This window comes from Scyliorhinus torazame, chromosome 4 (assembly GCF_047496885.1).
Source record: "Scyliorhinus torazame isolate Kashiwa2021f chromosome 4, sScyTor2.1, whole genome shotgun sequence".
Classification (NCBI taxonomy): Eukaryota; Metazoa; Chordata; class Chondrichthyes; order Carcharhiniformes; family Scyliorhinidae; genus Scyliorhinus; species Scyliorhinus torazame.
In genome coordinates, this window is record NC_092710.1 from 150,472,992 (window position 1) to 150,500,983 (window position 27,992).

Below are 27,992 nucleotides of genomic sequence, written 5' to 3' on the forward strand. Positions count from 1 at the left end.
TCGCATCAAGGCTTACATTCCAACTTACCTCGATAAACAAAGGATAACTCATTTGTCCTTTGTAATGAAACAACTTGATACATGAAATACAGGTGGCAGCATTTCTCAGATCTCCCATCTGAGCATTACACTTTATGGGCTGCTGTCAGACACTGATCTATAGTATAATGGCAATCGAGGAGGTTAAAAGGGTCCTGCCTAAGCTGAAGTATTGTGTGTGAGCATGTCTGTATATTTTACTTAATATGTAGAGTCCTTATTTTACTGAATAAGTTAAACATGGTTTTCATAAGGATTCTGACAAATGTTTTTGGATCATATCCTACAAATTCATCCACTTATAATTGAATATGGCATGCACGATGACAATCACTGAATAGGTCAAATATTGCATAGGACTGTTGTAGATCATATTCACAATTCCACTCAATTAGCTGTGTCAGCAGAGTTTGGAGACAGAGCGGAGTTAAATGGAGTAGAATTTGGTGACAGTAGAAATTCACCATTAGATATTAGTACGTGGTTCGGAATTTAACTTGGTCTTGTAGCTTAATAGAAATTGCAAAGTCAGTGGCAGGTAACAGGCAATCAGCTATAAATAGCTGCCCGAATGTTGCGAGCAAGAGTTAAGAGTTGAAAAGCCGATAAAAAGATTTTCAAAAAAGAAAGATGCTAAGTAATTAACTTTTGTGACTTTCAAAAAGGTATCTGCTAGGTCACACTTTTTTGCAAAGGCACAACATTTTGGAGAACAAAAAAGGAGGAGCCAGAGAACCTTGCGTATCTAGGTTTAAGTATCAAGGTATCTTAATATTTAAGTTCTTTGTATTTAGCATCGCATGGTTCTTGTTAAGCTTAATAATTAATCTTTGGTTAGTTCACTTCAAGGAATAGAAAGTGTACTTTAGACCTAGTTAACAATTATATAATCTAAGTATATTTTAATTTTTTTACATTTTCGTAGTTAGAATAGAAGGACAGCTTCAACCCACAAACTGCAATTCCTGCATCTTCCGGGAGCATTAGGCACCCACATTTTCAGGAAGTGTGAACTGCTCAAATTTATGCTGCGTGTTTCTGAGCTTGCAGAGCTGCTGCAATCAATGCAAGACTTATGACTAAATGTTTCCTGGAGCACAAGTCATCCCACCACCAGATAGAATTCAGAATGGCAATTCAGAGGCCACCCAGAAAGGTAGGAAGAAATAGGAATCCTTTGGAAGTGGGGCACACTCAAACTGCTTTCCAGCATAAAAACCAGTGAGGCTGATAACACCCCTAAGCACTGTTGTGAGCATGGCGTAATGAAAAGGTCTATACAAGGACGGATAGCAACTTGTGGAAATGCAGTAGTTTTTTTTCTTATAAATATAGAGTACACAATTCATTTTTCCAAGGAGCAATTTAGCGTGGCCAATCCACCTACCCTGCACATCTTTGGGTTGTGGGGGCGAAACCCACGCAAACATGGGGAGAATGTGCAAACTCCACACGGACAGTGATCCAGAGCCAGGATTGAACCAGGGACCTCAGCGCCGTGAGGCTGCAGTGCTACCACTGCGCCACCGTGCTGCCTGGAAATGCAGTAGTAATTAGGGATTTGATTGCTGCAGGGACAGACTGTTCTGCTACCACTTGAGTTCCAAATGGTATGTTGCCTCAGCAGTGCAAGGGAAAACATTCTGCAGGGGACAGGGTAACAAAGAAAAGGGTGGGATTCTCCGTTGGCGGACGCCAAAATCGCAAAACGTAATTGGGCGAGAATAGGTTCTGACGCTAAAATCACGGCAGCCGCCAATTTGACGCCAAATCGCAATTCTTCGTCACCATGGGCAGCACAGTAGCATAGTGGTTAGCGCAATTGCTTCACAGCTCCAGGGTCCCAGGTTCGATTCCCGGCTGGGTCACTGTCTGTGCGGAGTCTGCACGTTCTCCCAGTGTGTGCGTGGGTTTCCTCCGGGTGCTCCGGTTTCCTCCCACAGTCCAAAGATGTGCAGGTTAGGTGGATTGGCCATGCTAAATTGCACTTACGTGTCCAAAAATTGCCCTTAGTGTTGGTTGAGTGGGGTTACTGGGTTATGGGGATAGGGTGGTGTAGGCTTGGGTAGGGTGCTCTTTCCAAGAGCCGGTGCAGACTCGATGGGCTGAATGGCCGCCTTCTGCACTGTAAATTCTATGATTCAACAGCGGTGCCAATGGGGTCCAGAACGCACGTACAGTAAACACCGTTTGCATATCATTAGTGGGCCTGACCCGTTATTCTCCGGGGCCTCTGCGATTCTCCAACTCCAATGGGCCGAGTTCCCGGCGGCGCAGTTCACTTGTGCTTTTAAAAATTATGAAACCGGCGTCGTGGCTGCTGAGGGAGAGAGAGGAGTTAAGGAAAGTGTCCAATATCACCATAGTTGGCTGACAATTGTGCCGCTGGCTGTGGGGCGTCTGTGGGGCCAGAGGAGTAGCGGAGTGGCCAGGAGGTGGGCTATACCACTGCCGCAGCCGGAAAGGCAGCCATGCAGCCGCACACGCCGCTGACAGCCCACTGTGAACCTAGGGTCACAGGTCATATCAGTGTCTCCCCAGGCCATACCCCTAGGTGCGTCGGCATCAACACTTAGTCTCAGAAACAGAGAATCCCAGCCCCCACCTACACGTTGTGGTCCATGGCTGAACCAATGACAGAGAAAAAGAGGGGCAAGGGCTGTCAGAGTTGAAGGAGCTAGAGGGGAATTTAAAAAAACAGAATCTCAAATGATAATCTCCAGATTACTTCCAGGACCATGAATTGATGAGTAGAATTAAAAGGATATGGAAAGTTAACAACATGGTGCTGGTGAGACTGAGTCATTCTGAGGAGGTCACAAGAGAAATGGAAAGCACCAGGAGTTACAGTTTCCTTACAAGGAGAAGCCACTGAACAGGTAAAGAACAGAATTCCACTTCACATCAGTAAAGAGTAAAATAATGACTGATAATGTGGCCCAGTTGCAAAGTCTTCAGGAGCATCTCCTATTGTAGAAGGTCAGGGTTTGTAATGCTGGTTAAAATAAAACAAATTGCTGGAAATACTCAGATCAGGCATCATCTGTGGAGAGGAAAACAAAGTTACCATTTCAGAACCTTTCCTCATTTCAGGACAAGGGATTGTGCATTGTGTTCACATGTTTTCCCTGTAGAAAAACAAGCAGGTAAGGAACTGTTAAGCAGTTTGTAAACTCTTCTCCCAAAAAATGTAAATCATTTTAATTTAGAAAAGAGTGAGAAAAGGACACCTTGTCATCAAAGAAGCATTTCAAATATTTTGAATGAAAAATAAATACGACAGAAAATTATCTTTCCTTGATCTTTGGGTATCTTTTTCAGGACCACGATAGACTGTAATCTTCCATTTAGCATCATAACCCTCTTCTTTCAGGGGCACATTACTGCACAAACCTGCACTACCTAAAGAGACCCCTATCAAAAATAAGACCCAACTGTGAGCCAAGCCAAATAGCCTGCCTGGCACAAACCAAGAAACTGAACATCCCTGCGTTGGACCCCATAGGAAGAAGGCATTTTAAAGACCAGTGCCAGAAAACAGCACCCAATTCTCCAATTGGGTAGATTTTACTGGATAGAGGCACGGAAGGAAATTTTGTGAGACGGTCATCTTAGTTCAATTCTCCCCACTCCGATCCAGGAATGTGTCTGTTTTATATATGTGTCTGTTTTCTGTTTGAATATCGGAGCCTGATTCAGCCCTCTTAAGATTATGCCAAATGCAACTGTTTCCAAAGAAACTTGGACCACCCTTCCATTAATGAGTAGGAAAAGCAAACACTTTACATGATATGGTTTCTGAGCAACAGAAAAGCTTCGCACCAGGAAGAGTGCTCAGGCTCGGTTATATTGTCTATTATACCAAATCCAACTCATCTCGGAATCTTCATGCAACCGACTGAAGGAGTTACTCACTGAAGTAATTACTTCCTAATTACTTTTCATTGCATTCTTAGCTTATTAAGCCTCAACCTTTCTTCTTAACACAAAATGCTTCTCTACATCCACCTGCTGGTTATTTTAAACATTTGGTGGAAAAGGTATTCAAATTGCTTAAGGCATAACTCAATTGATCCATCTATCTTGCCTGTTTCTAGTATACTCGTTAGAGGTGTCCTGTCTAGGCAGTAATTCCCAGAAGCCAAAGTAGGGATTGATGGAGATTATAGGGGTAGTTCATCTGTCTATCCTTTTGACAGCAGAAGCACAAGTCCAGGTTCCCTGCACCTTCATAAAACAAAAGGGAATGGAAAGTAGTACAAGTACTAAAACAAAACGTTTCTGCACAAGATTAAGAACACTATCTTAATGCAAAGGAGTCATACAATAGATAATAAACAGAATTGATTAGTTTGAGAAGAACTAAGCTCTATTTCCATAGTACTATCCAAGTTCTCAGTTGAAGACTCAATATTCAAGTTCCCTTTCCAAAATGAAATGTACAAAATGGTTTTGTTGAAACCATACATGGGATTACGAAGGACAAATTTTCCTGTAAACTACATAAACAAAGTACAAGAAACCATAATAATACAGCTACCCTGAAGATTTAACCTTTCACTGTTGGTGATTCTGATCAATAGCACACCCTATATTCAGATGTGCTTTGTTTCACAAAAGACAACACTAACGTCTGCAATTTTATCTCAGTTTGTAAAATGTGTTTGGAATATCCACAGAGCACAACTTCTAGCCACACTAAAGGTACTGACTGTATTGCAAGTGACCGAGATTGGGCTTCGGATTACAGAATTAAAAATTTTGTGCAAATAATTTGAGGAAATTGCAGAGTAGTAAGCCAAACACATCCAATGGTATGGAGTAAAGTATTTTCCCAGACAGCTTGAAACTTGAATGGCAATATTCCAGCCAATGCAGAGCCAACAGATCTGTAATCAACTGCTGACAGCAGGTTGGCTGAGGACCAATTTACAAAATGAAGAAAGCCAAGTGACAAGAAACCAACAATAAGACAGCAGTTCCTCAAAAATACCCACCTGTTGAAGCACCAATATCAAAATCATCTTCCTCCTCATCAACTTCTGGCAAAAGCTCAGAGTCATTCAGTTTTATATAACCACAAACATTTGATGACTTTAAACGCCCAATTTCCCGGACATCTTCAGATTTGTACGCCAACAATTTTTCGACAGGCACAGAGTCAATAAACCTCCATAGGGGCTAGAAAAAGGAATAAATAAAGGTTATCACTAAATCAAATAAATTAATAAAAATGCAACTTCGAACCTTTCACAACTCAGGCCAATTTTATTATAAAAGAATCTGCATTTATGCAGCATTTTTATATAGCATGATTCCTATTTTACAACAGTGAGCACACTCAAAATTACTTCATTGGTTTTTAAGCTCTTCCAGGTGCCCTGACATCAGGATAGGTTCTACATAAATGCAAATCTCTTATTTTTAAAACACATCATTACAGTCCCAAATATTTCACAAATTTAAATCTACTGAGATCATCACAAAAAGCCGACATGATTAAAATTGATTACATAATTCTGTAATAAAAGGTTAATAATTATTTCATGTTGACAAATAAAATGATTATACAGTAAAATAACTGAAGTTGAGTATATGATTTAGTAATAATTGGCAAAATTTATTATATAATTCAGTAATAACATTATTAATAAATAATTAATATGCAGTAGTAATGCAGTAAATAATAGTTAAACAGAAACTTTCCACTTTGAAGTTATTGGGTGGTGGTGCACTGGGTGTGGACTGAACCACTTGAATCCTTTGGGCGTTAGGGGCTGGCATGCATTGGCATGCACATCTGATGACCATGATGACTACGTCAGGGATAAATCCAATAACGCAAAAGAAGAAAATTCCCTGGATAACGGACCTTCCAGTGCTACCTAACCATCCAAAGAGCCAACCCCAAGTAGTAGAATCAGAGGGGTGTTCAAGTTTCTTAACTTCGTTTTGGATGTGTATTGCCAAGTCTTTGACTTGGTCGGAGTTATTTGGAAAAATATACCATTCAGCGGTTTCTTAAATATTATAAGGAACGGGTATAAAAGGGATACCTCCCACTGAGTGGGTAAGAATTGCAGTACACAGTCAGCACCTGGAGATATAAAATTTTTGAGCATAACTGTGAGACATTTGAAGAAAGGCATTGTCATGTAACGGTTTAGTAAAGCCTGCTAAGCAGACCAGGTAACTTAAAATTAATAATGTTTCAAACATTAGAACGGATTATATGATTATTATGACGTGTGAACCCAGTGTTTCTTTCCTTGGAGTTTCACAGCGGACTGTGTAGTCAGCAGAATCTGGTACGGGCCTTCCCACTTGGCCCCGAGAGGTGCTTTCTGTATTTTCTTGATGAGCACTGCCTCGCCGGGAATGAGGTCGTGTCCACCTTCAGGGGGTTCACCTCAGGCTGCGGAAACCTGCTCGCAGCACCATTTGTTAGATCTGAGCTTTGGTATCTTTGTATCTTTCATGACGCCGTACGATACACACCACTCGTCAGATTATGAACCAGAGCTTCGGGTATGGAGTAAATTGCTTTTATTCAGTTTGAATGAATGTTCCTTGCGGCAAATCTCCTTCCGTCATTACTTCATAGAGGCTGGTGTGTTTTAACAATATATTACAAGAAGCCATTTTAAGTTTTGGGCCATTTATTCCTGTAATTAGTTATATACTAACAAGGTAGATTCTTCACTAAAAAGGTAGATTCTATCAGGGAGGTTGTGCAGACTAGGGGCAGGGAGTGGAGAGATAGAGAAACATAGAAAGTCAAAGAGGAAAATACTTCTATAGTGAAGGTTCAGCTTCCAATTATGGAACATGGATGCAGAATAGGCCAGAGGCAGAAGACTGAACTATGAGATAGAGATAAGTTTTGGAGTTTGGAACAAATCTGATAAGGATTTAAAGATCAAGTTTAAACGTAATACTACACAGATCAAGGTGTTAATGTAAGTCAACGAGTACAGGGTAATAGACGATCAGACACAAACAGCTGCATTTCAGGAATGTTTGTGGGAAGTGGGCAGCCAGAAAGGAAGACAATGGAATAGTGGAATATAAAGGTGGTAAAAGCATGAATAAAAGTTTCAGTGGAAAAGAGGCAAGCAATGTTGTGTAGAGGTAAACATTTTGGCAATACAAGGGTTACTTGTACAAAACACTAGTTAGTAGTTGTGCAATTATGGGCACATTATAAAATGGGTACTAAAGACCTAGAGAGCATATACTTTGCAAGCTTATCACAAAGATACTGTGATCCAAATGGCCTCCTTCTGTGTTGTAAACTTGTGTGGCTCATATATGAATTAAAGTCTAATATCTTTGAGCTCAAATGTATGCATTTTCATAGAATAGAATCTCTACAGTGCAGGAGGCCATTCAGCCCATTGAGTCTGCACCGACCCTCTGAATACCTAGGCCCAATCCTGCACCATATCTCCATAGCCCCACCGAACCTGCACCTCTTTGGACTGTGTGGGGAAACCGGAGCGCCCGGAGGAAACCCTGCAGACATGAGGACACGTGCAAGCTCCACAGTCTCTCAAGGCTAGAATTGAACCTGGGTCCCTGGCGCTGTGAGAAAGCAGTGCTAACCATCGTTTCACTCAAGTACAATTCTTCTTCAGCATAATAGATAGAGTAGTTCAACACAAAAAAAATATATTAAATTCTGAAGACCAGGGTTTCAAGACGACATCTTAAAAAAGTAAATTAAAGTCAAGAATACCTCTATGTTAAATTCTCCTTCATCAGTAACAATTCTGGCAGTAAAATCCTCATCACCAATAACAGCTCGGACTTTTGAACCCGGTTCACCTTTTATTTAAAAACATAAATTTCATTTAATTAAACTTTGGATCATTCATAGTTTCTACTTCAACATTGATTCAGCCATTCTTGCTCTCAATAGGGGTGATATGTAATTAATAAACAATTATTAGTGTTCATGGTGCTGACAATCTATCACATTGTGAAGGGCTTTTACAAAACATAAATTTGAGGGGTTCTAGCAATGTCTTTACTGTAGAAATATTGTGTTCATTGAACACAGGGAAGGAGTGGCAGCCATAAAAATGTAACTTACATTAATTAATAATGTCTACATCACCTTGACATTTCCCCTACTGCAACTTTATTATTACATACTTCTTTTTTTTCCTTTAAATTTAGAGTACCCAATTCATTTTTTCCAATTTAGGGACAATTTAGCGAGGCCAATCCACCTAGCCTGCACATCTTTAGGTTGTGGGGGGGAACCCACACAAATAGGGAGAATGGGCACACTCCACATGGACAGTGACCCAGAGCCGGGATCGAACCTGGGACCTCGGTGCCGTGAGGCAGCAGTGCTAACCACTGCGCCACCGTGCTGCCCTTTTATAACATACTTCAACACTAAACTTATGAGAAAAAAATGCAAACAATGAAATAGTTCTAATATCATCCCTATTTCTCCCTTATGTTTACATAAATATTAATTTAATATTTCCCCACCCAACCTCTTTTTCCTAGTTTTTATCTACCCCTCAAATGTCAAATTTAAATAAATGTTTTTTATTTCCCAATATGCTTTCTCTTGTCCTTCATTTTGCCAGCTAAAACCAAGTATTGAAAAACTGCATTTTCACCAGTTTCAAATATCCAGCTAATCAAAATCCAGGCTTTGAACTCTGGCATATAAATGGTTTTAGGCATGAATATGTCAACAATAAGATATTAAAATGGGTATCCCCATCAATGCCCTCAGACTCCAATACTTCGATAGCAACCCATGTACACTCAAGATGATAATCGAAAGCCTCTCGGCCTTTGGCTAATACCAAGCCTGAAATCAGGTGTGATGCCTCCTTTTGTCAGCTTGAATCTAGTATGTCCCTTGTCTGGGGACCATGAATTGGATTGAATTTGAATTGGCACTGTGCATTGGCTTGGTAACTCTGAGCAAGGAATAAAATTAAAAAGGGATAAAATTCAACGTTGTGCAATCCAGGGAATTGTTTGTACTTAACCCATCATTTTGCTGATCATATTATATGCTTCTTTATTTGACTCTTGTATTTGAATCTATCCATACAAAATTCTGAGAGTGTCTGCAACACTTCAAAGTACTTTGAGTATATTAGTAAGAGAAAGGTAGGATGTTTTCCTCACAGAAATCAGAAATTTGAAAAGAAATTTGTAATTTTACCCTCATCTACAGCTTACATCTCTACGTTGCTCATAACATACTTAAAACTCTGATCAGGGCAGTTGATTGAGAATGAACAGGGTGGGAAGAGAGAGAACAAAAACGTGATAAAAGGACGACAGTGAGAAAAAGCAAAAATGTCATGAGAATGTCCAAAGGAGGTTAAGAATCCAGGAGAGGGATGGGAAAAGTAAAGTGACAAAAGGAAGTAGTCCGAGTGGGTATTATTATTATAATAATAAGATTGAAGGGGGGGTGTACTTCCTTGGACATGGGAAGTCAGTGGAAGTAGAGAGGAAGAGACGGAAAGATTTACATTTATAGAACGCTTTTTATGATCACCGGATGTCTCAAAGCACCAATGAAGTAGTTTGGCAGAGGAGTCGCTGTAGCAAAATAAGAAGCACAGCAGCGTACACCAAGTTCACACAGACAGCAATGTGATAATGACCAGATCATCTGTTTCTGTGATGTTAATAGAGAGATAAATATTGGCCAGGGCACTGGAAATAACTCCCCTCTTGTTCTTTAAAATGTTGCCACTTGTTACATCCAACTGAGCAGTTGTTTTAGTTTTAACATTTCATCCAAAACAAGCACCTTCGGCCTTGCAGCACTCCCAGCAGTGGAGTGTCAGCTTTGAATTTTGTACTCAAGCCCTGGAGTGGAGCGTGAACCCAAAGCCTTGCGAGTCACGAGCAAGAATGCTACCAATTAAGCCATGGCTGGCACTACAGCTAGCTATGGAGAAGAATAATGGGGATGTGAGCCTCAGCATGCATGAGGACATAAGTTGCAACAGTCTGAATAACTTGTCGTTTATAAATCACAGCGGTGAGGTGGTCAACATGGAAGGATTGTTTCAGCAGTGGAGATAGAAGGGTAGGGACAGAGGCATGTAACACTGTAGGCATGAAAGAAAGCATTTTTGTCAACAAATTAGGTGTACTCGTTAATTTCAGGCAATGAAACAAAGTTCTGCACTTCTGGACCATGTAGGAGGTGGCAGCCAGTGGAGGTGGAGCCAAGATTGGAACTATGTAGAAGACTAAATGGATGATTTCTGTTTTGCTGACATTAAATTGTTTAATTTTAATGTCGGATAAGCAGCAGGAAGCAATGGCAACATCCATATGCAGATAGACAGAGACAGTAAAGCAGAGCAGCTGACCTCAATCCGAGTTGTCCAAATTGTAAAGTAATTCAACGGCAGGAGTGATAGGTAAACTGAATCTGAAGGACAAGATACAGGCAGAAGTTTACAAGGGGCAGCAGTGGTTCAGTGGTTGGCACTCTGCCTCAAGGCACCGAAGATCCAGGTTCGATCACAACGGTCACTGTCCGTGGAGCTGGCATATTCTCCCCCTATTTGTGTGGGTCTCACCCCCCACAACCCAAAGATGTGCAGGGTAGATGGATTGGCCACGTTAAATTGCCCCTTAATTGAAAAAAAAATTGGTACTCTAAATTTAAAAAACATTGAAGTTTACAGGGATTTTTTAAAATGGCAGGCTCATCGAGAAAATATCCAAGCAGGAACACAAGACGCCATTCAGTCCCAAACCTGTTCTGTCATTTAATAAGAACATACCAAATGTGCATTAACTCCATTTGCTCACCTCTGTACATATTAGCAATCTCAGTTTTTAAATTTTCAATTGATCTATTCTCAGCAGCATTTGGGGAGGGAGTTCTACTATCCGTGAAGAAGTACTTCCTAACATCATCTCTCAATGGTCTGAGGTGATGCCCCTATTCTAGATTTTCTAGAAATTCTAGATTTCTCCAACAATGGAAATAACTTCTCACCGCCTCTCCTTTGATGCTATTAAACGTCGCAATTACATCATCATTCAATCTGATTGAGATTGAGTCTGGAGGATTAGGTTTTAACAGGCAGATGAGTTTCAAATTTTGCGATTAACTCAACCAGCTGTATCCGATGGAGTGAATATATTCCTCATTTTGAACAAATTAATTTCCCTTCCTTCAAAACACCTTTCATATTACTGAAATGTTGCCTAAGCTTATGTTTTCAATGCAGCAATGCTAGCGCCTACACAACAAAAGTACTTTATGATTTAAAAACAGTTACATGCACTAACCAATCACATGGCCAGTAAAGAAATGTTTCCATTGCACATGATATTCTTCTTCATTTCCATATCCATCCACTACTACTGCTCTGAAGGTTTCAGAAAATTGCTCCACACTTGAAGTTAAATACAATTTAAAATTTCTGTAAAGATAAAAGTTCATAGTAAGATATTCAAGAATTCTGTAGGAGCAATAATTTTCTGCCAATCATCTGTTAGAAACATACATGCTTACATTGCACTCTATTTCAGCACACATCATCCTGACTTGGAACGATATCACCCATCCTTCACTAACACTGGGTCAAAATCCTGGCACTTCCTTCCTAACAGCATTGTGGGTGCACCTACATCAGATGGACTACAGCCGTTCAAGGCGGCAGTTCGCAACCTTCTCAACGGTAATTAAGGTGGACAATAAATGCTGGCCTATCCAGCGACGCCCACATCCCATGATCAAATACATTTTAAAGAGTTTTAAAGCAACTTGCATAGCAAGGCCATTTAAATGCATCTATGGCACATATTTTATGCTAGGAAGATAAGAAAAACCTTTTCTGAAGAGCTGTGTTGTTTTTTTAAATAAACAAAATCCCTAAAGCTTTGGTAGTTGTTTACGTTTTCATTATCTGGCCTTGTAGCTTTTTCTTGGTTCAATCACAGGGTATGGCTTTGCTGGCAAGATCAACAATCATTGCTCACCCTCAATTGCCTTTGAGAAGGTGGCGGTGAGCCTCCTTTTTGAATACAATTGAGTTACTTGTAATTTCAGAGGGCAGTTAAGAGTCAACCATATTTCTGTAGATTCAGAACTCAACTGGACCAACCATATAAATACTGTGGCTACACAAGCAGGTTAAAGGCTAGGAATCCTGCAGTGAGTAACTCACCTCCTGATGGCTCCAAAGCCAGGAATGTGATGGAATATTCCCCATTTGCCTGGATGAGTGCAGTTGCAACAACACAAGAAGCTCAACACCATCCAGGACGAAGCAGCCAGCTTAACTGGCACCCCATTCACAAACATTCGCTCCCTCCTCCACCACCAACAACAATTAGTGGCAGCAATGTGTACCATCTACAAGATGCACCAGGAACTCACCAAGATTCCTCACCACCTGGGAGGTCCCTTCTAAGTCACTCACCATCCGGACTTGGAAATATATCGCCATTCCTTCACTGTCACTGGGTCAAATTCCTGGAGCTCCCTCACGAACAGCACCGTGGATATACCCTACATCATAGGGACTGCAGCGGTTCAAGAAGGCAGCTCACCATTGCTTTCTCAAAAGCAATCAGTGATGGGCAATACATGCTGACATAGCCAGCAATAGTCACATCCCATAAATAAAGAAAAGATTCACATGTAGGCTAGACTGTGTAAGGATGGAAGGTTTTGTTCACTAAAGGAGCCAGATGGGTTTGTCAATGATAATCCAATAGCTTTACAATCATCATTACTGGCGTTAGCTTATAGTTAAATTTAAATTCCCCAGCTGCCATTGTGGTATTTGAACGTGCACCTTCAGGTCATTCGTCCAGGTCTCTGGATTAATTGTCTTTGTAACATAGCCACGATAATACTGTATCTCTTCTGGTTTGATGTTCTCAATAATGGGAGGAAGATAGTGATATAGAAGAGGTGAGGTACACTTTCACTTATTTTCACTCATGGTTCCTTGACTGCACAATCAAATAATTGGGTTTAATCGAAGGTTTGGATAGAACCTTGAATTCTGGATACACAGTTTACTTAAGTTATGCATGATGTATATCAATATGCTACAATATGTACCCTCTTGCCAAAGGATGAGTTTCAGGTAAAATTACACAATTCTGAAAAATACTGAGAAGTGTATCAAGTCACAATATCATTACAAACTGATATATTCCTGGATTTTATGAATAGTAGACCACAAAACAAAATTCAAACATAACAAAAGGTTTATTGAGGATTCATCTGACCACCAGCACCCTACTGGAAGTTTATAAACTGGGAAGTTTATAACTTCTGCATGCCTTTTCTCATCAACTTGTTACTATAAACAAAGTAAGATGTCCTGACCATCATATGACTACATTTAAACATTTATTCCTGCATTCATAGAATTAACAGTGCAGAAGGAGGCCATTTGGCCCATTGAGTCTGCACCAACTCCTGGAAAGAGCACCCCCATTTAAGCCCACACCTCCACCCTATCCCCGTAAACCAGTAACCCCACCTAACCTAAGGGCAATTTCGTTTGAGCAAGAAAACTATTCAATATCGGGCTCCTATTAAGTCACAAGAAATAGGAACAGGATTAGATCATATGGCCTGTCAAGACCACTCACCATTCAACACAATCATGGCTAGATCTTGGGCTCTAAAGGTCATTAAGAATGAACACTACGGGAAGTAAAATGATTAATGAAAAGCAAAGCAGCAGGTTAGCACATGGGAAGGTGGGTTCAACTACATGGAAAGTTAGGAAAAAAGATAAAGGGAAGAAGAACTCAGGAGATGTTATTAATGGAGGTGTTAGGATTCAAAAAGAACGTATTAAAACTAGCATAAAGGTACTTTATCTGAATGCTTGTAGCATTTGAAAAAAGATGAGTTGACGCCACAAATCATCGCAAAAGAGTATGATTAAGTGGCCATTACAGAGTCTTGGTTGCAGGATGGTCACGACTGGGGTTAAATATCCAGGGGTATCAGACTATTCGGAAGGACAGACAGGAAGGTAAGGGAGGTGGTGTAGCTCTGATATTTAAGGATGACATCAGAGCGGTAGTGAGAGATGATATAGGTTCTATGGAGAAAAAGATTGAATCCATTTGGTGGAAATCAGAAATAGTAAGGAGAAAAGGTCACTGATAGGCATAGTCTATAGGCCACCAAATAATAACATCACGGTGGGACGGGCAATAAACAAAGAAATAACTGATGTATGTAAAAATGGTACTGCAATTATTGTGGGGGCTTTTAATCTACATCAATTAGCCAAACAAGGTCAGTCAGGGCAGCCTTGAGGAGGAGTTCATAGAACGTATCCGCAATAGTTTTATCGAACAGTATGTAATGGAACCTATGAGGGAGAAAGCTATCCTAGATCTGGTGTTGTGTAATGAGACAGGAATAATTAATGATCTTGTAGTTAGGGATCCTCTCGGAAGGAGCGATCACAGTATGGTTGAATTTAAAATACAGATGGAGGGTGAGAAGGTAAAATGCAATACCAGTCTCTTGTGCTTAAACAAAGGAGACTACAATGGGATAAGGGAGGGGGTAGATTGGGAGCAAAGACTTTGTGGTGGGGCAACTGAGGGACAGTGGAGGACTATGAAAGAGATTTTTCACAGTGCTCAGAAAAAGGTTATACCAGTGAAAAGGACTGTAGGAAAAGGAATAATCAGCCATGGATACCTAAGGAAATATTGGAAGGTATCTAATTGAAAGAAAATGCATACAAAGTGGCAAAGATTAGTGGGAAACTGGAGGATTGGGAAATCATTTTTTTTTTTAATAAACTTTTTTTTTTGACATAAGTAGGCTTAAATTAATACTGCAATGAAGTTACTGAGAAAATCCCCTAGTCGTCACACTCTGGCGCCTGTTCAGGTACACCTAGGGAGAATTCAGAATGTCCAAATGTTCTAACAAGTCTTTAGGGACTTGTGGGAGGAGCACCCGGAGGAAACCCATGCAGACATGGGAAAAGCGGGCAGACTCTGCATAGACAGTGACCCAAGCCGGGAATCGAACCTGGGATCCTGGCACTGTGAAGTGTGAGTGCTAACCACTGTGCTACCGTACTAAAAATCAAGAGAAAACCACAAAAAAAGGTATAAAGAAAAGATAGATTATGAGAATAAACTAGCTCAGAATATAAAAGCGAATGGCAAAAGTTTCTACAAATATCTAAAAAGAAAAAGAGAAGCTATGGTAAACATTGGTCTTATAGAGGATGAGAAGGGGAATAATGGGAAATGAGGAAATGGCTGGTGCATTGAACAGGTATTTTGTGTCAGTCTTCACAGTGGAAGACACAAATAACATGCTAATAATTGTTGGCAAGGAGGCTATGGCAGGTGAGGACCTAGAAACGATCATCATCACTAAGGAGGTAGTGTTGGGCAAACCAATGGGGCTAAAGATAGTCTCCTGGCCCTGATGGAATGCATCCCAGGGTGCCAGAAGAGGTGACAGGGGGAATAGCAAATGCGCTTGTGTTAATTTACCAAAATTTGCTGGACTCAAGGGCGGTTCTGGCAGATTGGAACACAGCAAATGTGACGCCACTGTTTAAAAAAGGAGGTAGACAAAAGGCGGGTAACTATAGACTATCGAGGGGTAAATGCTTGCATCTACCATTAAGGAAGAAATAGCGAGACATCTAGATAGAAATTGTCCCAATTGGGCAGACACAATGTGGGTTCATGAAATGCAGGTCATATTCAACTAATTTAGTGGGGTTCTTTGAGGACATTAAGAGAGTGGTGGACAATGGGAATCCGGTGGTTGTGGTGTATCTGGATTTCCAGGAGGTATTCTACAAGGTGCCGCACAAAAGGTTGCTGCATAGGATAAAGGCACACAGCGTTAAGGGTAATGTATTAGCATGGATAGAGGATTGTTTAACTGACAGAAAGCAAAGAGTGGGGATAAATGGGTGTTTTTCTGATTGGTGATCAGTGACTAGTGGTGTGCCTCAGGGATCAGTGTTGAGTCTGCAATTGTTTATAATTTACATATATGATCTGGAGTTGCGGACCAAGTGAAATGTGTCAAAGTTCACAATGACACTAAGATGAATGGTAGGGCCAAGTGTGCAGAGGACGCAAAGTCTGCAGAGAGATATCGATAATTTAAGTGAGTGGGCAAGGGTCTGGCAGGTGGAGTTCAATGTTGGTAAATGTGAGATCATCCATTTTGGTAGGAATAACAGCAAAATGGACTATTGTTTAAATGGTAAAAATTGCAGCATGCTGCTGTGCAGAGGGACCTGGGTGTCCTTGTGCATGAATCGCAAAATGTTGGTTTGCAGTTGCAGCAAGTAATTAAGGCAAATGGAATTTTGTCCTTCATTGCTAAAGGGATGGAGTTTAAAAGCAGGGAGGTTATGTTGCAGCTGTATAGGGTGCTGGTGAGGCCTCACCTGGAGTACTGTGTACAGTTTTGGTTTCCTTACTTCAGAAAGGATGTACCGGCACTGGAGTGTGTGCAGAGGAGATTCACGAGGTTGATTCTGGAGTTGAGAGGATTACCTTATGAGGAGAGACTAAGTACATTGGGATTATGCTCATTGGAATTTTGAAGAATGAGGGGGATCTTATAGAAACACAAAATTATGAAGGGAATAGACAAGACAGAAGCAGGTAGGTTGTTTCCACTGGCAGGTGAAACTAAACTAGGGGCATAGCCTCAAAATAAGGGGGAGCAGATTTAAGACTGAGTTGAGAAGGAACGTCTTCACCCAAAGGGTGGTGAATCTGTGAAATTCCACACCCAGTGAAGCAGTTGAGGCTACCTCGTTAAATGTTTTTACGGCAGCAAGGTAAATAGATTTTTGAATAGTAAAGGAATAAAATGTTACAGTGAGCAGGTGGGTAAGTGGAGCTGAGTCCACAAAATGATCAGCCATGATCTTATTGAATGGTGGAGCAGGCTCGAGGGGCCAGATCGCCTACTCCTGCTCCTAGTCCTTATGTTCTTATGAATGTAGAATTGTATTCACACAATTTTCCTTCCATTACTGGATCAGCAAATTCATTCTTTTACAAGCAAAGTATAGTCAATACTGACAAAAGTGAACACAAACAGTGAGCAGCACACCTGAAATGTTAATAAGGTCAGATCCCACCATCAGAATTTTTCACAACCTGCTCTGGTGTTCAAGCAGAACTGCAATCCAAAAACCCAATTATGGAAAATACTGTTGCAAAGAAAAAATATTATTTTGTGTGAAACAAAGTTAGATTTCATTCCTCTCATCAGATACAGAGTCTTCGCCAATGAATTGGAAAATTGCTTTTTGATCACACTTACAGTAGGCACAGTACGAAGCCAATACTAGGAAAGATTTACCCTAGTCAGCTTCAAAAGAAAATATCTTCTGCATTAACTTTTTAATCTTAGGATTGCTATTCTTACAACAGAAAGGCAATTTGCAACTGTAGAGTTTAAAGTTTATTTTATCTGTTTACTTGGGCAAGTTTCTGCCTTCTTAAATATTAATAATTTTTCATCTGCTTCCAGCAGCCAGCCATCAAGAAGTGTTGTCAGTTGGATGTATCTTTAAGAAATGGGTGTTTATCAAATAGCTGCAGTGATGTCAGTGTGTGGGTGGAGCTGGTCTGTCTGTCTGTCTTTCACTTTTGTTTTGAGCTGTAAAGCTGCTATGTGGCTCTGTTTTTTGGTTTCGTTTTCAGAGTTGGAGAGTTGTATTCAAAGCAAGCAGATGTGTAATGATCTCTCTCTCTCTACAAGCTGAAGAATGTCTTCAGCTCACTTGATGATTTCAAAGTAATACCTGTTTCTGTAGATAATTTAAACCTGTCTTTGTTACAAAAGGATTTAACTTATGGATGATGCTAGGAAAGGTATTAAGGGTTACCTATAGAGTATTGTATCTGTGAGGTTACGCGTGTTGGTAGTTGATAAGATGTTAACTGTATGTTTATAAAATGTTAACTGGGTTCAGAGAATAAACATTGTTTTGTTTTAAAATTACTTAAGGTCTCTGTTGCATAACACCTGGAGAGTGGCCCTTGTGCTCCCCATAACCAAAATCTATTAGACGTCGTGGGTCTGGTGAACTCCATGATATACTTTGGGGTTTTCTAAACTCTGGCCCATAACAGTGTCACAGATCACAGATACAATTCAGTATTGTTGAAGCACTCCAGTGTAGAAGATTAAATTTGGTTCAGGATAACACAACTTGGATGAGTGGCATACTAAATCAAGAGTGGGAGTTGAAACAACAATCCACACTAACATTTGCAGAAGCTTACAGGTGAGATATTGGTTTTAGCAGAACAATGTGAAAGAACGTGCTGGAATATAGCACCACGTGTTAAGTAGTTCTGGTCTGGCGCAGCACGGTGGCACAGTGGGTAGCACTGCAGCCTCACGGCGCCAAGGTCCCAGGTTCGATCCCGGCTCTGGGTCACTGTCCATGTGGCGTTTGCACATTCTCCCCATTTTTTGCATGGGTTTCGCCCCCACAACCCAAAGATGTGCAGGATAGGTGGATTGGCCACACTAAATTGCCCCTTAATTGGAAAATGAATTGGGTACTCTAAATTATTATTTTTTAAAAAGTAGTTCTGGTCTTTCAAAAATGATTGAAGCAGTTATTTCAATCCTTTTCTACCTTTTTGCCATGAAAAGCACGGTTGCTTTTGGATGGAATGGTTTTTTTTTTAACATAGGAAATAGAACCCTATTCATTAATATAAATCTTATCTTTATTCGTGGAATAAGCACTCAAACATGAAGATTTCCTTGCAATTCTCATTTTGTTGATGAAATTGACTAAGCAAAGTAATCTATCCATGCATACCTGTTGAGGGCTGAAAACTGTACTGATTGCTCTATATGGGACGGTGATGCTGCGTCTCGCTTCCTCACAGTGTGCTGATGGATATCCGACAAGGAAAGGATGTCATAATCAGTCAACAATTGATTCAAGACATCTGTAAAAAAAGAATGGAATCTCAGATTTTCTTTATTCGCACACTGCTTATTATGTATGCTATTTAATTACATTTTTCCCATTGAGTGACTTAGATTCAATTCAAATCGATCAAGATTGCAAATGGTGCAAAATCAGGCGGCAATTCAGAATTACAGACTGAGCTGGAAACAAATGAGTGGACAGAATAATTGATGAAATAGAAAAGTGTAAAATACTGTGCATCAAAAGAATAAATGTGTAGTGGGGTCTGCAGGATTTAATCACCAAAAAAGATTGGGCTGACAATGTTACTTTCGGTTTCAGTGAGGTTCGTGAACACATCCAAGAAGAAAAGGCCTAAATCACTTCCTACTGACCTTCAACAGCACCCGGCCAGGGTGGCATGGTGACGCAGTGGTTAGCACTGCTGCCTCACAGTCCCGGGTCACTGTCCGTGTGGAGTTTGCACATTCTCCCCATGTTTTGTGGGTCTCACCCCCACAACCCAAAGATATACAGGGTAGGTGAATTGGCCACACTCAATTGCCCGTTAATTTGGGGGAGGTAAATTGATACTTTAAATAGCACCAGTGCTGCCAAATATTCCATCATCAAATTCATGAGGAGGCAACACCGACGAGAAGCATAATCCATAGCAAGATTCAAAGCAGATTTACACAGCTATACAGTTACAACCACAACAATCAAACGTATTGAAACCAGACTATTTCATCACCGGCCGTCATAAAAAGCTCCTGTTCTGACAATATACAATTAAGGGGGAAGAGATTTTACAAGGGTACATAACTATATAGTTTGTAAAAACCAACAGTTTTTTTGGTTTCCTCTTTATTAATCAATAAAAGTGGAGGGGAGAATGTGACGTGGCAAGAATGGAGGATGAATGTGGTCATGGGTGGGGCAGGAGGCCATCTTGGGGGCCAGTTTGAGTGGGAATGGGTGAGGTAGAGCCTATGGATGATGACGGTGGACACTAGAGGGGGGTGGAGACATAAGCCTCCGGTGAGAATTGTAACATGTAATGTCCTCGGGCTGAATGGACGGGGCAAGAGGTCCCTGGTGTTCCCGCACCTGAAGATCTTGAGGGCGGAGGTGATTTCCTTGCAAGAGACACATCACATCTCCGGGTGAATGATCAGATGAGGTTGAGGAAGATTTTCACTCAAAGTTTGATTCAAAGCCATGGGGGGTGGTCATTTTGTTGATGGAGGTGCAGGACCCGGGGGAGGGGTGAAGTTGGTAAATGTCTATGCGCCTAATTGGGATGATGTGGCTTTTTTAAAGAGGTTACTGGGAGTGAATACGGACCTGGACTTTCACTAGATGATCATGGCGGGAGGGGGGTTAATTTTGTAATGGAGCCGAGTCAGATAGGTCGAGCCCTAAGTCGATGGGAAGGTTGAGGATGGCGAAAGAGTTGGAAGGGTTAATGAAAAGGATGGGGATGGTGGATCCGTGGAGGTTTGGGAATCCAGGAGGGAGGGAGTACTCCTTCTCCCATGTGTAAAGGGTATATTCTAAAATATATTTTTTGTGGTGAGCCAAGTGATGCTGATGGCGATGGTTAGGGCGTAAAATGTAGGAATTGTGATCTCAGACCATGTGCCGCACTGGTTAGATGCGAGGCTTTGTTTGGGACAGGGGCAGAGGCCGGGATGAAGGTTGGACTCGGGACTTTTGGCTGATAAGGAGTTTGTGGGAGGGTGAGAATGGCAATTAAGAACTATGTGGAGCTCAACCAGAATGGTGAGATATCAGCAGCTATGTTTTGGGGGGCCTTGAAGGCTGTAGTCCGAAGGGACTTTATTTTGTTCAAGGTCCACTGGGATAGGATGAGGAGGGAGGAGCACCAGCAGTTATTAGACAACATAGTTGAGGTGGACAGGAGCTAATCAGAGGTCCCACGAGGGAGCTTTTAGCAGAGAGGAAGAAGTTGCAGGGGCAATTTGCTCGGTTGACAATGGACAAGGTGGTGGGATAGTTGGAGAGGACGAGGGGGGTACAGTATGAATATGGGGAGAAGGTCAGTCGGATGTTAGCCCACCAGTTGCAGCATCAGACAACGTCCCGGGAAATTTTGCAGGTGAAGGTGGAGAAGGGGGAGATGGTGTCAGATCCGGAAATACGAGGGATTGTACAGGCTAAGCCAGTGGGGGAGGCAGAGGATATGTGGCGGTTTCTGGATGAGTTGGAGTTCCCAGAGTTGGAGGACGGGAGTAGGCAGGCATTTGAGGAAGGGTGGTGTTAAGGGAGTGATGGGAGGATGCAGTTGGGGAAGGCCCTGGGGCCAGACGGCTTTCCGGTGGAGTTTTACAAGCAGTTTGTGATGGAGTTGACCCCCACCTGGTGGGTTTATTTAATGAGGCGATGGGAAAGGGGCTGCTGTCAGCTACATTAGCGCAGGCGCCAATTTCGTTCATCCCGTAAAAAGGGAAGGACCCACTGGAGTGTGGGTCCTACAGTCCCATTTCGCTGATAAACACTGTTGTGAAAATCTTGTCGAAAGTGTTGGTGTGTAGGTTGGAGGGGGTGAATCACGGAGGTGGTTTCTGGGGACCAAATGGATTTTATACGGGTGAGGCAGCTCTCCAGTAACATTAGGAGGTTGCTGAATGTAATTATGACTCCGTCAGGGGGATGGGGGACAGAGGTAATTGTGTCCATAGACACGAAAAAGACATTTGACCGGGTAGAGTGGAGGTATCTCTCTGAAATTCTGTTAGGTTTTGGGTTTGGACCGAAATTTGTCGCTTGGATTCGACTGCTGTATGCATCCCCCATGGTGTTCTAAATAATGAGACAAGTTTGGGGTATTTTGGGTTGCATAGGAGAACGTGGCAGGGCTGCCTGCTGTCGCCATTATTATTTGCATTGGCGACAGAGCCCCGGGCAATGGCCCTTCAGATGTAAAGGTGGTGGAAGGAGGAGGGGTTGAAGCCGGCCAGGGCTATGTTCTCGGAGGAGAAATTCACTAGGTTGGATGGAGCTGTGGGAGAGATTTGGGCTACAGAAGGGGAGTGAGTTTAGGTACTGTCAGGGGCAGGTCTTTGTGTGTAAGGAGCTACCGACATGCCCAGAATTACCGGAGTACATACTTCTGGAGAAACTGCTTCTCCAGATGAAAGTGGGGAAGTGCAGGATCGTAGACATATACGGATGGTTGGGAGAGCAGGGTACAGTTCTGGTGGAGAGGATCAAGCAGAAATGGGCCGGGGAGTTAGAGAGATAGGATGGGGGCCCAGGTGTGAAATGATGCGGCGAGCGAACTCAACTTCCTCCTGTGCTAAAATGAGCTTAAAGTGGTGCAAACGGTACACATGACTAACGGATGGATGTGAGAAGTGTGAGTGGAGGCTGGCGATCATGTTCACTAGTTTCGGGGTTGCAACAAGTTGAAGAGCTTCTGGGAGGTGGTATTTTGTTTGGGACCTTATCGAGGATAGTGGGGGCCAAGGTGAAGCTGGACCCCAAAGGTGGCGATCTTTGGGGTCTCGGAGGTGCTGGAGCTGCTGGAGGGGTAGGCGGCCGACATCGTGGCCTTCGCCTCTCTGATTGCCTGGCGACGGATTCTTTTGAATTGGTGGTCGGATACACCGGAGGTTGCGGCCTGACTGAGGGCTCTGTACGGGTTTCTCCAGCTGGAAAAGATTAAGTTCGCTTTCAGGGAGTCGGAAGAGGGGTTTGAGGTACGGTGGAGGCCGTTCATGATGATATTTGAGGAGCTGTTCATCTGGGGTAGGGGGGACTAAAAGGGGAAAATATTCAAGCTGTTAACTCTGTTTTGTCGAAATATGGTGTTGTTGTTATTGTTTATGTTTGGAATTAAATATTTTTTCATAATTAATCAATAAAAGAATTATCCTGATGACTTTGTACAAACAGCAGAAAATGAAACAGCAAGTCCATAGCATTTTAAAAATCGGATTCCCAGTAGCTCAGTCCACCCAATTACTAAATTAAACAACCCACAGAGCAAACGTTGAGTGCCAGATTCAAGACTAAGGAGATGGCCTCAATCTCAACAAAAGGCATTTCTTAAACCAAGGACTCAAAACCTACAGGCTGCAATTTATTTTTCAGCTTTAGTAGCTACCCCAAGCATTTTAAGTCCAATCCTTACCCTTTAGGGAAATAATTCTGATGCATAAAGGTTGCAAATATTAGCAGCAAATGCTTCATACAATCATACCTGTGAAATTCATCGTTAGTTCAGACTTGTTTACTATTGGAAACTTTGTGCAACGTTTTTTTCAAGGATGGCTATCAAGAAATAGGTTAGACATTGAAAAATTCTGGTTGTTCTTGTAGTGAGTCTAAGTCCGTATTTTCACAATTTTATAAAACATATTTGACAATTTGGCTCCAGTTACTATTAAAAATAGATGGCACTAAGACTAAATTAAAAGTTGGAGCATGGAAAAACCTGCGCAGAATTCCAATTATTTCTGCCGCACAACTTAACAAGAGTTAGGAAGAGAAATGGCACGTCCTTCTTGTTCATTACAACAGGCAGGGGAAAATAACAGGCTTTAGTGTTACATACTGATTTCAACGTGCTTCAATGACTGCCACAATCATGACAAACTAAGAAGCTCGAGGTGATTTACCATACCATCAAATTGTGGCAACCAGTGTTTGTGGAGTTTGCACATTCTCCCCATGTCTGTGTGGATTTCACCCCCACAACCCAAAGATGTGCAGGTTAGGTGGATTGACCACACTAAATTGCCCCTTAATTGGAAACAAATAATTGTGTATTCTAAATTTATTTTTTAAAAACATCTGTGGCAACCACAAAATGGATTTTACAAAAGTTCCAACGAACACAGAACTAAATCTACTGTACAAGCGCAAACAATTCTAAGCTCAGTGGATGATGAAAGAGTTAGAAAATAACATAAAGTTGAAAAAGGATGCATATGGCAAATGTCAGGTGGATAATAGAGAACCAGGCTGAATATAGAAGGTTCAGAGGGGAAGTTTAAAAAATAAATAAGGGAAGTAAAGAGAGTATAAGAGACTGGCAGCTGATTAAAAAAAATCCAAGTTTTGATTGGCATACAAACAGTATAACGAGGAACGAGGTTGATTAGGAATCTAAAAGGGAATTTACTCATGGAGGCCGGGAATATAACCAAGGTACGAAATGAGTAATTTGCATTTGTCTTTAGCAAGGAAGCTGCTACCCAGGTCATAAGGAAAAGGAAATAGCTGAGACAATGGACGTGTTAAAATTAAAGAGGTATTACTTGTGACAAGGCAGTTGCCAATTAGGGCTAGTTTTCATTTTTGTTATTTATTATTTATTCATTTTTTGTTTATAAAATAGGTCATTGTTATTTGTGTTGTTATAATATTGTGTAAAGGATGCACAATGTACTGTGTTGGTTGACCAAAAATTTTCAATAAAATATTTAATAATAAAAAAAAATTAAAGAGGTATTCAATAGGTTGGCTGTGAGTAAAGTTGATAAAGTACCCACAATCAGTTGAGATTTGTATTTTATTCTTTCATAGGATATGAGTGTCATTGGCAAAGACAACATTTATTGCCCACCCCAATTGCTCTCAAGAAGATGGTGGTGAGCTGCCTTCTTGAACCATCTGGTGTAGGTATCCCAGCACGTTATTAGGAAAGGAAGCTCCAGGAGTTTGATCCAATGGCAGTGAAGAATTGCCGATTACAGTTCCAAGTCAAGGTGGTGCGTGGTTTGGAGGGGAACTTCCAAGTGGTGATAGAACATAGAACAGTACAGCACAGAACAGGCCCTTCGGCCCTCGATGTTGTGCCTGTTCCCATTCATTTGTTGCCCTATCCTTCTAGGTGATAGAGGTCACAGGTTTGGAAGATGCCATCGAAGGAGCCTTGTCACCTTGCTGTAGTTAATCTTGTAGATGGTACACACTGCTGCCACTTAGCATTGGTGGTGAAGAGAGTGAATGTTTAAGGTGGGGGATGGGGTGTCATTCAAGCAAGCTGCTTTTCCTGGATGGTGTCAAGATTCTTTAGTTGTTTGAGCTGTACGCATCAGGACAAGCAGAGTATTCTATCACATTCCTGACTTGTGCCTTGTAGATGGTGGACTGGCTTTTGTGTTAGGAGGAGAGTCACTCAAACAGAATTTCCTGCCTCTGACCTGCTCTCGTGTCACAGTATTTGTGTGGTTTGACCAGTTCAGACTCAGTTCATGGTAAACCCCATGATGTTGATAATGGGGGAGGCAGTGATGGATTGTCAAAGGGAGATGGTTAGATTCTTTCGTTGGAGATCGTTATGGCACTTGTGTGGCACAAATGTTACTTGTCACTTATCAGCTCAAGCTGAACGCTGTCCAGATCTTCCTGCATATGGACACAGACTGTTTCAGTATCTGAGGAGTCTTCTTCACTGTACACTGTACAATCATCAGCAAATTTCATCACTTCTGACCTTATGATGGGAGGAAGGTTATCAAGCATCTAAAGATGGTGGGCTACGACACTACCCTGAGGAACTCCTGCCATGGTGTCCTGGAGCTGAATGGATTGGCCTCCAACAAACTATTGCTGTATTCCTTTCTTCTAGGTAGGACTCCAACCAGTGGAGAGTTTCCCCTAATTCCCACTGACTTCAGGTTTTTTTCCTTATAAATTTAGTGTATCCAATTATTATTATGTTTTCAATTAAGGGGCAATTTAAGCGTGGCCAATCCACCTAACCAGCACATCTTTGGGTTGTGGGGGTGAAACCCAAGCAGACACGGGGAGAATGTGCAAACTCCACACGGACAGTGACCCAGGGCCAGGATTCAAACCCAGGTCTTCAGCACCGCAGTCCCAGTGCTAACCCCTGCTCCACATGCCACCCATCTGACTTCAGTTTTGTAGGGCTCCTAGATGCCATACTCATGCCAATTGCTGCCTTGATGTTAAGGTAGTCACTCTAACTATGCATCCAAGGATATTGAGAGGGGCAAGGGTGGAAATTGTAGAGACACTGGCCACAATCTTCCAATCCTCCTTACATATGGTGGTGCCAGAGGACTGGAAACGTTCCTTGTTCAAAACGTTTAACGTTGGTGGTGGAAATGCTTTTAGAAACAATAATTCTTGATAAAATGAACCATCACTTTGATAACTGTGAATCAATTAAGGAAAGTCAACACAGATTTGATACGGGCAAATATAGGTTTTTGATGAGGATAATGCTGTTGATGTGGTGTACATGGACTTCCGAAAAGCATTTGATAAAGTGCAAATTTAGAGCTCATGGAATAAAAGGATCAGCATGACTGAGTTACAGATGACAGCAGTGGTGGTGAATATTTGTTTTTCAGACTTAAGTATTGTGAACTGTGAGGAGATAGTGATAAATTTCAAGTGAACTTAGGTTGATGGAATGAATGGACAAGTGGCAGATGAAAGTTAACGCAGTGAATTGTGAAATAATTAATTTCAGTAGGAGGATTGAGGAGATGCAATATAAATGAAATGTGCAATTCGAAGAGACGAAAGAGCACAGGAAGTTGGAGGGTATATGTGCACACATCACTTAAGGTAGTAGGACAGGTTGAGAAACCAATTAATAAAGCATACGGAATCCTTAGCTTATGCCACATGCTTCATTATTCACTCTCTCAACCTGCCAGGGGACACAAATTTAAAGCAGTTGGCAAAGAAGCAACAGCGACATAAGGAAAATCCACAGCGAGTGGTTAGACTCTGGAATGTACTGCAGGATGTGGTCAAGACAGGTTCAACAAAGGTCTTAAAAAAAAAAATTGGATAATTAGCTAAGGTAGAAAAAGTAACTGGGGACCATCAGGGAGAAAGTAGGGGAATGGGATTAGGTGAGTTGCTGTTGGCGAGAGCTGGCACAGACACAACAGATTGAGTGGCCTTCTGCTGTGTTCCAACAATTCATGTTCCGGCGGGGTTTCCCAATCTGAAAAATGCTGAAACTCTGAGAAAAACTTTTGCTTTGAGTAATTATTACACACCAGTAGCTAATGAGAAGTGAGATAATATGCATATGAGATTTGTTGACCAATATATTTGCCCAGCCATTCAGTAAAGCTCTACACAAACCCCAACATACTGCACCAGTTTTTTAAAACACTCGCCTCTCCAATAAATTAACCAAATTAGAAGTTGTGTGTCACACACTTTCCGAAAAAGTTATTACTTTTTTAGACAGATCACTTATCAAACAGACCAGAGGAGATCTGCCAGGATATAAATATATCCAATACTTCCATACATCCCTATCCAAGGCCACTGGACCATCCATACCAACAACCATCAACACAGATGCTGCTTTATCAGAACTGCCGAGAGGTTTATGAGTAATTCGCACCCCGCCTCTTACCGAACTGACGCCCTTGGCCCTGGGCTTGTGACTGGGGCCCGGCTCCCCTGCCACCAACGGTGTCTCCCAGTAAAGCCAGCAGGAGGAGAGCGGCGGTGAGGCCAGCGCCGCGGCCTCGCACGCTCATCGCTCAGACTCGGAGCGCTCAACACTACGAGGGCGGGCCCGGCGCTCACCGAGGCCGCGGCTCCCACATCCCAAGCTGAAGAAGCCGCCGCCGCTTCCCCCGCAGGAAGTGGAAACCCACAGCAACCACTCCAGCCGGGACATCGAACAACCCGGAAACGGTTAATCTCGGCCCGGAACTGCTCGGCCCAGGTTCGTTGGCGTTGGGGTTGGGGGGGGGGGTGTGGTAACTGGCGCCATATTGGTAAAGGAAAGCCTCAAATGGGGTAGGCTGAAAGATTTGCAGTTATACAATTATTGTGGGCAGTGCCGTAGCATAGTGGTTAGCACAGTTGCTTCAATTCACGGCTGGGTCACTGTCTGTGTGGAGTCTGCACGTTCTCCCCGTGTCTGCATGGGTTTCCTCCGAGTGCTCCGGTTTCCTCCCACAGTCCAAAGATGTGCAGGTTAGGTGGATTGGCCATGTTAAATTGTCCTTCATGTCCAAAACGATTAAGTGG

The 27,992-nt window shown here is 42.0% G+C and overlaps 1 protein-coding gene across 2 annotated transcripts in view; it reads right to left on the minus strand.

Moving 5' to 3' along the window:
* Positions 1-27,605, minus strand: part of LOC140410533 (disintegrin and metalloproteinase domain-containing protein 17-like) — a 103,329-nt gene extending 75,724 nt beyond the window's left edge. For both annotated transcript variants that reach the window (XM_072498756.1, XM_072498755.1), the window contains exons 1-5: positions 27,367-27,605; positions 18,885-19,017; positions 11,344-11,477; positions 7,778-7,866; positions 5,037-5,220 (exon numbers count right to left, since the gene is read on the minus strand). In XM_072498756.1, the coding sequence (XP_072354857.1) occupies positions 5,037-5,220; positions 7,778-7,866; positions 11,344-11,477; positions 18,885-19,017; positions 27,367-27,493 (667 nt within the window). In that variant the 5' untranslated portion in view covers positions 27,494-27,605. The remainder of the gene's footprint in view (positions 1-5,036; positions 5,221-7,777; positions 7,867-11,343; positions 11,478-18,884; positions 19,018-27,366) is intronic.
* Between the last annotated feature and the right edge of the window lie 387 nt (positions 27,606-27,992).